Here is a 16382-nt window from a genome sequence, read left to right on the forward strand (position 1 = left end):
ATAATAATTTGTAGACTGCAATTCTGACTATAGTAAGTTACATTATCCCCAGACGTCAGCCATATGTGGCAAAACCTAACTGGGAATGTCCTCAATTGGAAAAAAACTAATCATGCATAAAAAACATACAGTTTTATTTTATTGTGAAACTATAGAGGTTTGTGATATGTCCTCGTTTTGATTAGTTAAACATGTGTGTAACTATTTAGCTGTAGTTTGTCGTCATAAGTTGCCTAAATCTGACAAAACATTACAAATTTGAACAATTGAAGTCTATGGTATGCCCTATTTAGTTAGCAAAGTAAATTGGTGTGCACGTGCGTGTGTGGTGAGGACAAAAGGCAGGAAGATTAGAGCATGTCTGCGTGGTGAAACTAAAGGGCATTTGAAGGTAACAGTTCCAGTTAAGTTGTAACCCAAGATGGATTATATTCATGATGTAAGCACTAGACCTTCCCAGAAAAGACAAGGTTTTATAAATAGCACAGGTGCATGCTCAGCATGCTTTATAAAACTGCCTGTATTTTTCATATTCTATTAATGCTCTTGTTCAGTGCTGACACATGTGAAAGAGAACAACACTCTGCCCAGGCTCATTTTATTGGGCTGTTTAAGATCCGAGTCAAGCATGGGTGCTATTGATTTGTTTTACCAGAAGTGAATGCACCAGATAACACACCATAAGCTAAAAACAACTTTATCAGAGCAGAAGAAGATAAGAAGATCTTTTTTTTTTTTATCAAAACGACAGTGCATCATGCATTTCTTGCATTGTTTGCTGAGTCTGTTCACCCCCCACAGCTAACACACACACACACACACATCAGGAAATGAACCTTCCTGCTTAGTCAAGCTTAATATCATCTTCCACCTACAGAATAAATCAAGATGACCTCTCTGTGGTCTATTTATTCATTGTGCTCTAGAACTGATAATATCTGAATAATCTAATAGACTTAATGCAACAAAAGCAGTGTCAGTTCTCACTGTTGCCTTTAGGGAAAAGAAAGTTGCAAAATGATCCTTTCTGCTCTAATTTTTTCTTCAAATGTATCTGAATTGTTTCTTACCTCAAAGATGATGATCTTATGTGTCTGTAATGTGATTAGGTTACATGACTGTTTAACCCTCAATTGCGCAGTGCTTCCTCTGGGTAACAAACCGATTTGCACTGTGCAAACACATAATGCATATAAATTGTCGATAAAATTTGTTAATATTGAAAGAATGACTTGAAAGCTTGCTGGAAGTCATTTAGAAATCTTTGTCTGGCATGGCACATCATTAGAGAAAAGTAGTTTTTCTTTTGTGATGATTCACATTTGTTAGTGGGACGGGTACACTTCATTTAAAACAAAACACTATTTTTTTATTTATATTCTATTAATTATTTGTAAAGGGAACTAGAATGTAACTAAATGTTTATTAGATTTTTTTTTTTTAGAATATTTAAATAAATAAAAACCAAAGGGAGGAGAGGAGAAGGGTAATATGAGAGGAAAGTGAATGGAGGGGGTCATTTCCGTTAGATATAGATATACCAATCAATGAGATGATGGTCAGATTTGACCAGACAGATTTCACCTGTGTGTGTCAGGCTTTAAATAGTTAATATGGTTGCTTGATAGCATATGGTTAACAGTGTTTCCTTTGCCTTCAACTAACAAAAGGGAAAAGGTAGAGGGTGGACTTCTTGAGCTGTGTTTTAGTGTCTAAAAGATTATGACTTTCATGCTTCATCAATCCTTTCATCAATCCAGAGATTATTTATTCCAAGTGAGAATGTTAGTTTCAAAAGGATAAAGTAGCAATTCTTTTTGAAAAGTAGTGTAAAAAATCTAATTATACATTTATTACAGTCTTAATATACAGTTATTACAATGTAATTACACATTTAATTTACACATGGCAGAAGTGCCCTTCAACCTGTTACAACTTGATGAGCCACTGATAACATTTTGGAAACATTATTTTAAGGTAAAAAATGTTACATAGTGTTGCTTTAACATGCGAAAATTTCAGCTGACAATTACGGACTTGGGGTCTCATTCATGAAACATTCGTAAATATACGAGTAAATATGAGAGTGATTTGCGCATAAAGAGACCTTAAAACTCTTCTTAAAACCGAAAACTCTTCTCTTGATTCACAAATACTTCGTGAACGTCATATGTGATAGTGAAATGTGTGTGCTAATGAATTCCAACCAGTCGTAAATGTGATGCGCGTGCACGTTCATTCTCAATTACCATAAATCCCGCCCATTATATCCAACTGACATCTATGTATAGGCATATAATAACATGAATGCGAATGACAAAGAAAGATTTCTCCGATGCAGAAATTGAAGTTTAATTATCAGAAGTTCATTCAAAATGCCACATTTTATTTTCAAGTGTACATAGTGGCGTATCAGGTCCTAAAAAAAAGGAAGTTTGGCAGCATATTACAGATGCAGTTAATGGAGTTTCATCTATTAATCGAACTGTTTTTGATATGTTTTAGCTTACCTCAAGGGCATCCAAGATGTAGGTGTCTTTGTTTCCACAGTAATTTCAATTTTGATATTTTTAGGTCAAACCGCTCTTGTCTGTCAGTCATATAATGGAGGTCTATGGTCACCACCTCAAAGAGCATGCACAGAGAAGTCCAAAATAAACATGATTTAATGACTTGTAAATGTATGTACACATTGATGGCCTAAGACATGAAACGAGCGGTTTGTGTGAGAAAACGAACAGTATTTATATCGTTTTTACCTCTTGTAACCACAGCCACGTCCAAGTGATCTGAAGGCACGGGCGCTTCAGTCTGTGCAAGCGCCGGAAGTGATATCTTGCGCGTTTGCGGAAAAAAAAATCAATGTTGTCTGTTGATAGAGTTTGTCTTCCATTGCAATTTCCTGTATATTTAAATATGTTTCGATCTTCACACTGAAGGGTAACACTTCTGAAATCTCTGTGTAAACAATGAGCGACGTACACGCACGATAGATCACTTCCGGGCCTTTCTGGGGCTTGTGCAGACAAAAGTGCACACTCCCTCAGAGTACTTGGACGTGACTGTAATTACAAAACGACAGGTAAAACGATATAAATACTGTTTGTTTTCTCACACAAACCGCTCGTTTCGTGTCTTAGGCCATCGATGTGTACATTTACGAGTCATTAAATCATTTTTAATTTGGACTTCTCTGTGCATTTTGAGGAGGACCCCATTTACCTGCATTATATGACTGACAGACAAGAACGGGTTGACCAAAAAACATCAAAATTGAAAATACTGTAGAAACAAAGACACCTACAGTACATCTTGGATGCCTTTGATGTAAGCTAAAACATTAAAAAAAAATCAACGTGAACTATCCCTTTAATTATGCTTGTGAATCAACAGACAGATTTTTTTTTTTTTTGGTGATGATTATGTTGTCCATAATAAATGAAAAGCACTTTGCATCTTTTGAAAGCTGTTCTTTTAATTTGTATAATGTAATTACAATGCATATTCCCTCTTCCTGTCTTCTCTCTCACACACAAACACATATTCCGAAGCAAGTATTTTTTACTCTCTGTGAGACTCACACACATCACACACCTGACATCACACGCCTGAAGATATCAGGTGGCTCTGCTTGGCGCACACAGATCCTCTTGGGTGAAAAAACACATTTTTAATTCATCAAGGCCTCATTAGTTAATCACCATCAAAGATCAGCCAATGATATGGTGACAGCAGGTAGAATTGCTTCCAATTCCCAGGTGTACCAACACCTAAAATTCAGGGTGTGTTCAGTCTTCAGTTACATTCTCTTTTCTGAGATATATATATATATATTCAGCGGAGCTCTGGTACCCTTTGTTATATATTAACAGCAAGTAATATATATATTTGTTTACATTTATTATTGATAAAATATAATATGGTCAATATGGACAAACTCAAACATTGGGTTAAAAATTTTATTTAAAAATCTAACCCAATGGCTGGGTTTGTCCATATTTGACCCAAAACTGGGTTAAAACAACCCAGCATTTTTTAGAGTGTACAAAATCTATAAATACATATTGATTACATATTGTAATCCCATCCAAATGTGAAGATAAAAGAGTTAAAGAGTGCACATTTTGAATATATGTTCAAAATGAAGATGTACAGAATAAAAAAAGAGCACAAGTTTAGAGTCTCATCTTTATTTTGGTTAGTCTTTTCCAGTTTAGTTTCCAACATGAGAGCTTGTGGGACTCGTGAAATTTGACATTTCGGATGTTTGACACTGATTGCGCACACCTACAAAACATCCCGACGGACAGGGTATTGCATTACTTCTGATAGAATCTAAAATAACTTTAATGGCTTTGGCATTATTAACATTCATGACGAGTTTCCGCAGAACATGGGCATGTGCAAGAACAGAATATTTAAGGTCACCACTTAATAAATAGTGAAAACATTCGACCACACCGTGTGACGGCTTCAATAATGAGAAGAATGACGAGGCAAGGAAGAAAACAAAGACAAATCAAAGCTAGGGTCCCTCCACACGTGAATGACACCATAAAACCAAAGGCAACATCTACATTCAGTGAAAACGAATCATTTTAAGAGAAGTACAATCTTCCCCCTACATTGAAGTGATTTTAGGGGAAAAAAAGGTTCATTACCCACCTATAACACACCTAAAAGATGCAAACATCAATACCCCCGAAAGGCAATGTTGAGAGGCCAGTGTATTTCCATTAAGTAACTATACATATATGTAGGCACGTTTGACAAATGAAGCTGAATCACACACGTGGCGTGGCTTAAAACAACCTACAACTACTGTGCACTTTCTAAATATAGGGAAATCACACAAGGTAGCAATACAATACAAGAGGGACGAAACAGCGCTGGCTACATCGGTAGAGGAAATGTAATTTACAATAAAACGACATGTCCCTTAGATCGTGGACAGTTCTCATTCGGTAGTAGAATACATTTTCTATGCTATGGCTAATCCTCCAGGCGTTTACGTTCTAACCCTAGACCGAAAGCAGAAAGCTTGAAGTAAAGAGTACAGACAATGTTAGGTCCCACATGTGTAAGATGGTGTGTTGTTTTATAGACTAGCGTTTTTAAATATTCTTTTATTCGCTTTTTTGTATTTTTTTTTTGTTTGTTGGTTTTGTTAATTAATCTCTCCTAAACTAAAAGGAGGCCGCTTTCTGACATGAGACACTTGTACATTCAAAAAAACATCCCCTCGGTTAAACCGCTTGTGGAAGACCGGTGAGAAACTTCTCTCTGGTGCCTATGTATCTCAAGTCAGAAGAGGGGCCTTAGTTTGCCTTAAAATAGGGAGAGAGAGGAGGTACTCTGTTCAGAGGTCATGATTTGTGGACACCGAGTTTAATATCGAATCGTCCCTGGTAGCGATCCTTTTCGTTGTAATAAATGTTTCCCCCGTACACTTTGCACTCCACGCGGATGTCCGTGTTCAAGGTGATGTTGACGAACTGGATGGCCACCAGGGGCTGCAGGTAGTGAGGGTGCAGGATTTTTCCGTAGTAGGGGTAAAAGTGAAGGGGGAAGCCTTCTCCGATACCGTAGTACTTCACCTCGCCCAGCTTACCTGCATCCTCCTCTTTCTGCAGGCAAGAGAACATACGCCGTCGTCGGTTAGCAACATTTTGACTGTTTTCCAGAGGAAACGCGTGTATTCGGTGCAGTGGCCAAAGGATCGCTCACCTTGTTTGTGCAGTGGATAGGAATCACATTGGGCTGGACTCTGTGATGCGCCTCCTCTGGAATGGTTTCGTTTGACGCCAGTGCCTAAAAGGAAAAAATAAATAAATAAATGATCTGACTTTTATATCTTACATGCAATTCTGTAATGCAATTACATGCAATATATCACGCAATTCTGACTTTATCTCGCAATTCTGACTTTATATCACACAATTCTGACTTTATATCACACAATTCTGACTTTATATCACACAATTCTGACTTTATATCACGCAATTCTGACTTTATCTCGCAATTCTGACTATATCTCGCAATTCTGACTTTATATCACGCAATTCTGACTTTATATCACACAATTCTGACTTTATATCTCGCAATTCTGACTATATCACGCAATTCTGATTTTATATCACGCAATTCTGACTTTATATCTCGCAATTCTGACTTTATATCACGCAATTCTGACTATCTTGCAATTCTGACTTTGTATAACGCAATTCTGACTTTATATCTCGCAATTCTAACTTTATATCTCGCAATTCTGACTTTATATCTCACAATTCTAACTTTATATCTCGCAATTCTGACTTTATATCTCCAATTCTGACTTTATATCTCGCAATTCTGACTTTATATCACACAATTCTGACTTTATATCACGCAATTCTGACTTTAAATCACGCAATTCTGACTATCTCGCAATTCTGACTTTGTATCTCTCAATTCTGACTTTATATCTTGCAATTCTGACTTTGTATCTCACAATTCTGACTTTATATCTCGCAATTTTGACTTTATAACTCGGAATTCTGACTTTATATCTCGCAATAACAACTTTATAGACCTTTATTCCTAATATATCTCTAGGTAACAACTTTAGTTAACTTGAACAATATGTCTCTACTGCATTTATTTATCTTAGTTAAGGTTAATTTCAATATTTACTAATACATTAAAATTAAATGTTGTATTTGTTAAAGGGATACTCCACTTTTTTTGACAATAGGCTCATTTTACCACTCCCCCAGAGTTAAACAGTTGAGTTTTACCGTTTTCGAATCCATTCAGAAGATTTTCAAGATATTTAGAGGAATCAGTAACCAGACAGTTTCTGGTGCCATTGACTTCCATAGTATATATATTTTTTTCCTACTATGGAAGTCAATGGGACCAGAAACTGTCTGGTTACTGATATTCTTCTAAATATCAGAAAATCGGCTGAATGGATTCGAAAACAGTAAAACGAGCCTATTTCCAAAAATAGTCGAGTATCCCTTTAACATTACCATTAGTTAATGCACTGTGAACTAACATGAACAAACAATGAACAGCTGGATTTTTATTAACTACCATTAAAGGAGTAGTTCACTTTAAAAAAAAAACTTTTGCTGATAATTTAATCACCCCCATGTCATCAGATATCCATGTCTTTTTTTCTTCAGTCGAAAAGAAATGAAGGTTTTTGATGAAAACATTCCAGGATTTTTCTCCATATAATGGACTTCAATGGGAACCAAACGCTTCAAGGTCCAAAAGACAGTTTCAGTGCAAACTACAAACTGTTCAAAGGGATTTAAATGATTCCAGACCATGAATAAGGGTCTTATCAAGCGAAATGATCGCTCATTTAAAAAAAGAAAAAACAGTTTAAGTTTAAGTTTTATAAGCTTAAATGGTCGCCTTGCTCTGTTCTGTGATGCGTGACTCTCCTATTCGAACTCGTTCATCAAAATGAATAAATCTTTTCCCGAGTCAATTCGTTCATTTAGTTCGTTGAATGAACCAAATGACGCGAAAAAAGATTTTTTTTCATTTTGATAAACGAGTTCGAACAGGAGAGTCACGAATGCGCATCACAGAACAGAGCAAGGCGACCATTTGAGCTTATAAAACTTAAACTTTGTTCTTTTTTTTAAATGAGTGATCGTTTCGCTTGATAAGACCCTTATTCATCGTCTGAAATCGTTTAAAGCCCTTTGAACAGTTTGCAGTTTGCACTGAAACTGTCTTTTGGACCTTGAACCGTTTGGTTCCCATTGAAGTCCATTATATGGAGAAAAATCCTGGAATGTTTTTTATCAAAAACTTTAATTTCTTTTCGACTGAAGAAAGGAAGACATCTTGGATGCACTTGCGGGTGAGTAAATTATCAGCAAAAGTTTTTTTTTTTTAAAGTTAACTACTCCTTTAACAAAGATTAATAAACAATACTGTAACAAAATATGCTGTAGCTTATAGTTAGTTACACAGAAAAATAATTGCACATAAGGTAATTTGTAAGAAGAATGGCGAACAAATACTATATATATATATATATATATATATTAAATAATACTCAGGCAATTTATAAAGTAACTACATAAAATAAAACAGGCCAGTTGATATATAATAATTCATAATATGTAAATGTATTTATATAAGCATTAACATATTACTGTGAACTAAAAATATTGCTAATATATTATAAAAATTAACCTTTAATCAATTAATTCATAGTTGGCAGAAATGTTATCTAATATTTGTTGGAAAAAAGTATTCCAAAGCAAGATCTTGCAAACATTTTGTGAATATTGTTGCATGTTTTGAACAAACCTTGGGTCTGAAGTTCACAATCCTGTTGAGCTTGACAATCAAGCAGGGCTTCCCATCTGCGAATCCAAAATTACCATCTTCGATGCCAGAGCAGGGTCCTAGCCAAGACTTGGAAAACATGCAGGCCTTCCTGACACCAATGTCACTCTCGAGATCACCTCTGTTCTTGTAACTCTGGGGTTGATCTGTGAAAACAGAAAGACATGCACTATATAATTCTTATATAAGGCTACATATGTCATTGTACATGTAAAATATTTTCAGATACATTGAAAATCTTAAAGCTAAAGCTTTACAACATTGTGTGGTATAATTCATAATATGTATTTTGCTTTTTGTAGGCTAATGAAAAAAAAAACATCCTGCTGAGAGAACATCCATATACATATGCGACTCAAGAAACAGAAGTGAAATGTGTAATCTGATACCTCCACAGTCCTCAAACTTCATTTGGTCCCGCTGGTTTTCGATGTCATAGGGTTTTAGGAAATCTTTCATGACTTTGCTGTATTTCAGGTATGTCTCCACGTCATCCATATTGAATATCAGCTCAGCCTTGTCTGAACGCGGGAAGTGACTGAGCCCTGTCCACAGACAAATGAACAAAAATACATGAAATTCAGACATATTTACATTCATTTTGGAGGAGACGTATTTGTCAGACAGTACATCCTTTTGAATCTTCTCTTGTTTGACTAGCTTTGTCTGCCCTTTTTAAACCCTTGACTCGGTCAGTCCTGAATTCTTGGGAGGATCAGCATTTATAATTGGCAATTCTGAGGAATTCGACACATTTTTTGATAAATTTCTCAGAATAATTTCCCATCTAGCCATCTCTAACAGCTGTTAAACCTCCCTTAAAATGTTAAACGATTCACAGCTGTGTCTGAAATTGAAATAAAAAATTATGTTATAGGCTATATTATGAATATAGTTAGAAGAATTAATGAAATTGGGCCGTACATCTGCCATTTTGTTACTGTCATGTGACCTTCCAGCGTCAATTGTGTTGCTTTGCTTTCATTCACAAATCCTTTCCCGTGGCCTCATGGGATAGTAAAGTGTCCATCGAATGCACACTTCAGATTCTCAGTGGAAGTAGTGGGACATACTCTTTTGGTGTACTATTTTTCGCATACTAGTGAAGTATTATATTTCCTGTTTGACAATTTTACATTAATCGGGCAAATCCGTAAAACATCAGAAAGGAATGCTTCCAAATTTCATGGCTGTCCATCTAATAATATCACATTCAAGGATAGAGCCAGACCGATATATCGGCAAACTGATATTAGGCCTTTTCCAAACTATCGGTATCAGCAATTATAATGGCCGATAAATGAATATTTCAAAAATAAAATGGGACGAAACATGCTTCAACCATGTCATGAGTGTTGGAGTTGTAATAGTTTGTCCACCAGAGGGCACTCTACAACGTCCCTGTTGGCAACACTCGTTGAGTTGGTCATGAGAGATACATTGCTTGAATAACAAATAAAAGAACATCCGCATCAGTTCTCTTAACTCAAATAAGCATGACAAATCTGTTAATGTTTTGTTGCGCATTTCTGAAAAAAAAAAAAAAATATCGGCCGATTTATCGGATTTTAAAACCAACAAATATTTGTATCGGTATCGGCCTTCAAAATCCTTTATCGGTCGGGCTCTGTTCAAGGATACAATGCAATTTACAAATGCATATGGGTTTTCTTTTTTGATGGAATAAGCTAAATAATGCTGTATTATTCAATATTTGACTTCATTTTATGATATATGTTCACAAAATAACTGCTTTTTATCGAGATGAAATTATGCAGGAAATATTAGCCATAGTTAAAGCGCATCTGGCACATGGACAAAGCCTTTATGGATCATCTGTTTGATAACTTAAGGGCTTGTGCATCTTAAACCGAATCAGATCTTAACCACATGGAAGAAGGAAGCATTTTCTGAAAACAGTTTTCAAAGCTCAAATGCTCCTAGCAATGGCTGGTTATAAATAAATAATATATTAGATTTAGATCCATTTAGATCCTTCCCTTGATCAGTCATGCAGAGGAGAGGCTTGAAAGTGTGTGTTATCTGTTGTAGTTCTCAGTCTGATCTATTCCCTGAACCCACCAAATGTCAGATTGATCCAAGCCTTCAAGGCTCACTTTAAATAGGAACTGTGACAGCAAAAGGGTCCCAAACCTCATCAACTAAGGGAACCAGAATCACACTTTATATCCAGGTTTTCAAAATCTATGAACTATGAAACTCATTAAACTTTTATGCAGGCTAATTTTTTAAAACTCGTGCATGTGTGCATTCATATTTTTGTTCAATACATTTTTCACTTGCATGAAAATTTGAAAAGGAAGTAGCTGTAACTAAAAAATTATGAATAAAAAAAAAATGGACTGAACTAAATCTGTTAAAAAAAATCACTTAATGGGATAGTTCACCCAAAAATGAAATTTCTGTCATAATTTATTCACTCACAAGTTCCAAATCTGTGTGCATTTCTTTATATATATATTTGAAGAATGTTGGTTTCCAAACAGTTGGGCCCCATTGACTTCTATAGTATTTGTTTTTCCATCCAATGAAAGTCAATGGGGCCCATCAACTGTTCGGTTACTGACATTAATCTTGTTTGTGTTCAGCAAAAGAAAGAAATTCATATAGGTTTGGAACAAATTGAGGGTGAGTAAATGATTTATCAGAATTCTGGGCAAACTATCAATTTAAAACTTCCTGATAGAATAGAAAATACTTTGACAAGTGAAAGAAAACAATAATTAAGTCTTCTAATAAATATGATGAATTGAAAAAATGCCGTTATATAATGAAAAATTAGTGCAGTGTCATATTTTTATGTTTAGCCAAAGTATTATTCTTTTTGTTTGTAATTTTCGACTTTTTATTTCATTTGGCCCCCTTGCAGTTCCACCATTAACCCCTAGGGCTTCACAAACCCATTTATAATAATTCAGCTTCAGCCTAAAATCGAACAAAAATATAAAGGTAAACAGTGTTTACCTGGAGGAGCTACTCTGTCCTGCCAGGTGGGTTTGTAATCGTTCAGGGTGAGGAGCAGAACCTGGATGGTGCCGATAAAGATCCCGGCCAGACAGCCATAAAAGATGAGATAGAAGAGGAAGATTTTTGCTGTGAAGAGAGAGAGAGATAGATGAGAACATATTTCAGCATACGACATTTTGAGTGGCAATTCTGATGTTTTACTGACACTTTGGTTTTTGATATTTTTTTTTACATCTTAATCGATGGTTGAAAATTGCAATGCTATAAAGTAAGTTTACGCTATAAAGCTAAAGTTTACAACCTATATTTACTAAATTCATATATTAATGAAAGATTATTTTTGAAAACGACTGATCCCAGGACTGATCACTGATGCTACATTAAACAAGCGAAACTGCTGACACCATACCAGCAATACAAATGTCCTCAGTCTGTCCCCAGAAAATATAGAGGTGCCAGCATGACAGGATATGATGAGTAATCTCAATGTCTCAAGCATCAACAGTGTGTAGGAACATCACAGTCCAGTAAAACCAGTAGGGTCACATCTTAAGTTCTTCCCGGACCAGTCAAACCAGTCTGTCCACTTTTATCCCAAAAGAATTCCCTGACAGCCTCTTCAAATAATGCAGATTTGAATCAGACCCAATGATTAGGCTATAGAAATCATACCTGAGCTAAACTCAATTTCAATTGCTCATGCACAGTTAAGCAAGGCCACAAGGTCTGTTTGGTTTCCAGTGGTGCATAAAGCAATGTCAGAGGGTCACCTGGACACCTCAGCGATAGTCAACGTACTAGATGATGTAACAGCCGTCAGAAATCCCAGGAGATGCGTTGCTTTGCTAAAGCACGACTCATTTTGGGCATCCATCTCTATAGGAACTTCTTCCACCTAATAGCTCTAGCATGGATCTTATGTCCACACACAACTGGCTAGACACATTCAAGGTATTTTTAGAAGATGAAATTATATTAGGCAAGCCACATTTGTAAGTCTATCAATTAGAAACTGTTGCTGCCTCAAATACATGACGTCAATGTTCAGTGCAACCTTAGATGAATCAGTCAGACCCCAAATACTAGGCCTTTCACCTTGAGTCACCTTGAACAATGATGCATTTTTAACCCTTTGCATGGGAATCACATTGATATAATGACAAGTGTGCTAATTAAATGACACGCTGATTGACACCATGACAAGCACAGAGAAGAAACAACCAGCTTTTAGACAAATACAAGACATTAGCCTTCTGGTTATTTGTTTGATTATTTATTTTTGAGGAGGAAAATAAAATTATTCGATTTCATATAAGCATTAAGCAGCAAAAAATTGATCTGGTAAAAAAAAAAATCTGACGCTGTCCTTTGTTGACCTTTTGCTCCTCCATCAGCGTCGCATTCGTGCACAGCATTCATTATACATTCATGCATCTTTCTATTTATGTGGAAAAACGAAAAACACATCCAGCCTGTCAAAAGACCGCGGGGTCTCAACGAAACAGGTGGGAGACTGAGAAACACCAACAAATGAACCTACGTGTTCAATCATGATTTGAACTCTCCAAATAACACGGCAAATCGTGCGTTGAGTCCGTATATAGATATATGACAGTCCGTGAGACATTTGCTGCAAAGTCAAATCAAACAGGTTGCATCGTGACCAGACTGCCAGTCTATCTGTACCTGCTGCTATAGAAACGGCGATGACAGGCATCACAGCGCTGTCCAACGTGCTGAAATACAGCGACACTGCCGATATTAGATCTATAGGTTATACTTACACCAACTAGAACCGGTGCGCCCCAGAAATTCCTTCTTCTCCGAATTCCATACAAAGTTCTTCCATCCTCCATCATCTTTATTTTGAGAAGGCATTATGTACTGTAAGGTTGTGTTTGTCTCCTTGAGCAGAGAATTCCTTCGTGTTTCCTTTCTTGCCTTCTTTGCTAAACTACACCCCTTTTCCCGGAGCACTATGCCCACCGTGACATGGAGCCGTACCCGGCTCTCTCCAAGGTGCCCCGCGTAATATATCCAGCGGAGCGCCCGGGTCCCGCCCACAGTCGCCAAGAACAAATCACAAACAGAACCTGCAATGACGTAACACGGTCGTGCAGCTCATGAAATCGGGGTGGGAATCACTTTACAATAGGGCTGCGTAACGAGACGTAAAATCCGCTGTAAGAACAGGACAGGTTGAAATGGGAGTGATGTAAAAACGCATGACGCAAAACCCACGTTCAATGCGTAGAAGTGGGGAAGCTGCTCTAGGATGCCCAACGGTGTTTTTTCAAGGATGCTGATCTTGCTGTTATTTTTAGACATGCCTACTTGCAGATGGATGAACATATGCCCGTGTGCATAAAAAAATGGCTCCTTCTGTCTATTAAACTAGTCATAATCGTTTCTGTCACTTCTTTGATAATTCGTTTAAAAATTGAACAAAAAGTGCAACTAAACTGTCCGTGCAGGATGTCACATAATCACCATTTTGATTTTACTTTAAAGGGATACTCCACTTTTATTTATTTATTTATTAAATTTTTTTGGAAATAGGCTCATTTTACTACTCCCCCAGCGTAAACAGTTGAGTTTTACCGTTTTTGAATGTATTCAGCCGATTTTCTGATATTTTGAAAAATATCAGTAACCAGACAGTTTCTGGTCTCATTGACTTCCATAGTAGGAAAAAATATATATATATATACTATGGAAGTCAATGAGACCAGAAACTGTCTGTTTACTGATATTCTTTCTAAATATCAGAAAATTGGCTGAATAGATTAAAAAATGGTAAAACTCAACTGTTTAACACTGGGGGAGTACTAAAATGAGCCTATTTCCAAAAAAAGTGGAGTATCCCTTTAAAGGTAGTAATTCGTTTTCAGATGAGTTGAAATGTATAACAGTGTAAACTATTTTGAATGAGTAATAAAAACGGTAATTAAACAGCAGTCAGAAAAAATACAAGAAAAGGTGCGATTTTATATGCAGAAAACAAATAAAATGTGGGGTCCAAAAGATTTCCCCACCCCCCATTTTCCTCAGGGAAATAATTCCTCATTTTAAGGGGAGGAAAATTGACTAAGCGATATTTTGAAGAAGCACATTTGAACTTCACTGACCGTCACAATGAACTGCTTTGTAAGGAAGGTCAGGCTCTTGCTTCCATTGAAGCACAAGATGTTCTTTCATTCTGAAATCATGCTGGAGAACAAACTCTTGTTTATGGCATTTGAGTGATGTGCTAATATTAAAGCAATAGAGAGACATAAACTATAATGCTGATAACAGAACATATGTACATGACAGAACATAACGACTCTGACCAAGATTAATTATAGAATGAAATGTAAAGAGCTTGTGTGAGAATGCCCATGAATAGCCTACTATATGTTTACACATCGCAACAATACCATATACACACATGCACATGCAGCCACATAGGAATATGAAATGTAAAAAAAAGATAAGAAAATTGGAAGGAAGTTTCTAGAAGTGAAGTGACAATGATTAATACACCTCTTTGCATATGTATGAGTGCATAGAGGTGCATGAGGAGCCACCACCCACACACACATGCACCCTTGAACAACCACTGAACCACCTTGGAACAGTGTGTACATGTATACAGAGAGTAGACTGAATCACAAATACAGCACACAAAAGAGGCAAAGCTGTCAATGTCAAAAATGTCAAAAACAGCATTTTCAAGATCACATTTGTCAAACTCAAGGTGAGTTCATAAGAAGACACTGCTCTAATTAATACTCTGCTCTAATTAATACTCTATGTATTTATGCTGATTTTCCGGAACACACACAGATACAGATTTCGTTCTCTTTAAAGTGTAAAACATTGTCAAATTTACAGTTAATACCAACTTTTTAGTGCCACATTTTAAATGTGAATTTGTCAATGAGACAATTTGTTCTCCATTGTATATACTAGATAAGCATGTCTTCATTCATTTTATGATGATGAATACCCTGATATTTTATTCAGTGCAGCACTGAACTAAATTCAGAGTGGATGTTAAGTGGATTACAATCGAATTGGACAATTGAAATCTTTTTAATAATTGCGTTAAAATGAGCATGGTTCGTCTATAACATTTTAACCTCACTGCTCTTCATCTAGTATGGATTCTACCAGCAATGTAGGCCAGACATTGATCTACTTTAATCATTTTATGGAATAATCTCATTAAAAATAGAAATACGAATGGAAAAAAAAAGGGCTGGCGTCCCAACAAAGAGTTGTAGATCGGAAGATAAGACGTCGCCACAGCAAACACTGACTTCCTCTACTGATGTTCCAGGTGATTTCAACTTTAGATTACCAAGCAAAGAAATATGAAGCTTAATATGGAAACTAGTGTACACTTTTAAAAGCATGACTGTGGTTCCTTGAAGAAATTTCAACATGGAATCACTAAAGTTACCTTATAAGGCAAAAAAGTTATTTAGATCGCTAAAAAGTTCCCACATTAACCCTTAATAAGGCAACATGCACTACAGGATACACACTCTTTTAATCTCTTGTAGGAGGCATGATAATTTTTCCTGCAATTCTGCTATCATTATCATAGTGTGTTTGGAGTATGTGGGTCACATCAGTGGCGGTTCTACTCTGAATTACACCCAGGGCGAGACCCCCTTCGAGCGCCCCCCAATATCCCCCCCCCCCCCCCGCAAAAAAAAAAACAAAACAAAACAAAAACAAAATAAAACAACAACAACCCAACAATAAAATCACATACCGTTCATTTGAAAAACACAGTTAATAGAATCCAGTTATTTTGCTAGTTTAAACTAACTTTAAAGACAGGAAGTAACCATTAGCGCATTGGTTATTGCCTTAAATTATATGCATGGCACACTTTTAGTTATGGCTTGTTAAACAATATTTGTCACAAAATGGAGTTTTTAAAAGTAAAAGGGTTTGAGAGATACTTATTTAGTAACACAATACTTATCTCTTATTTCTTAAATAATTTTGAACAGCTCTCATATTAAACACTATTCAAACTG

At 36.2% G+C, this 16382-nt stretch overlaps 1 protein-coding gene across 1 annotated transcript; it reads right to left on the reverse strand.

The window, feature by feature from the left end:
* Nucleotides 1-5267: 5267 nt before the first annotated feature.
* atp1b1b (ATPase Na+/K+ transporting subunit beta 1b) lies at nucleotides 5268-13368 on the reverse strand. Its single transcript, XM_039652832.2, has 6 exons — nucleotides 13131-13368; nucleotides 11344-11472; nucleotides 8748-8903; nucleotides 8320-8504; nucleotides 5728-5811; nucleotides 5268-5627 (listed from the first exon to the last, which is right to left on the reverse strand). Exons 1-6 carry the CDS (start codon nucleotides 13222-13224, stop codon nucleotides 5367-5369), a joined length of 909 nt encoding a protein of 302 aa, XP_039508766.1. The 5' UTR covers nucleotides 13225-13368; the 3' UTR covers nucleotides 5268-5366.
* Between the last annotated feature and the right edge of the window lie 3014 nt (nucleotides 13369-16382).

The sequence above is a fragment of the Pimephales promelas genome, chromosome 6 (genome assembly GCF_988280905.1).
Source record: "Pimephales promelas chromosome 6, fPimPro1.hap1.1, whole genome shotgun sequence".
NCBI lineage: Eukaryota > Metazoa > Chordata > Actinopteri > Cypriniformes > Leuciscidae > Pimephales > Pimephales promelas.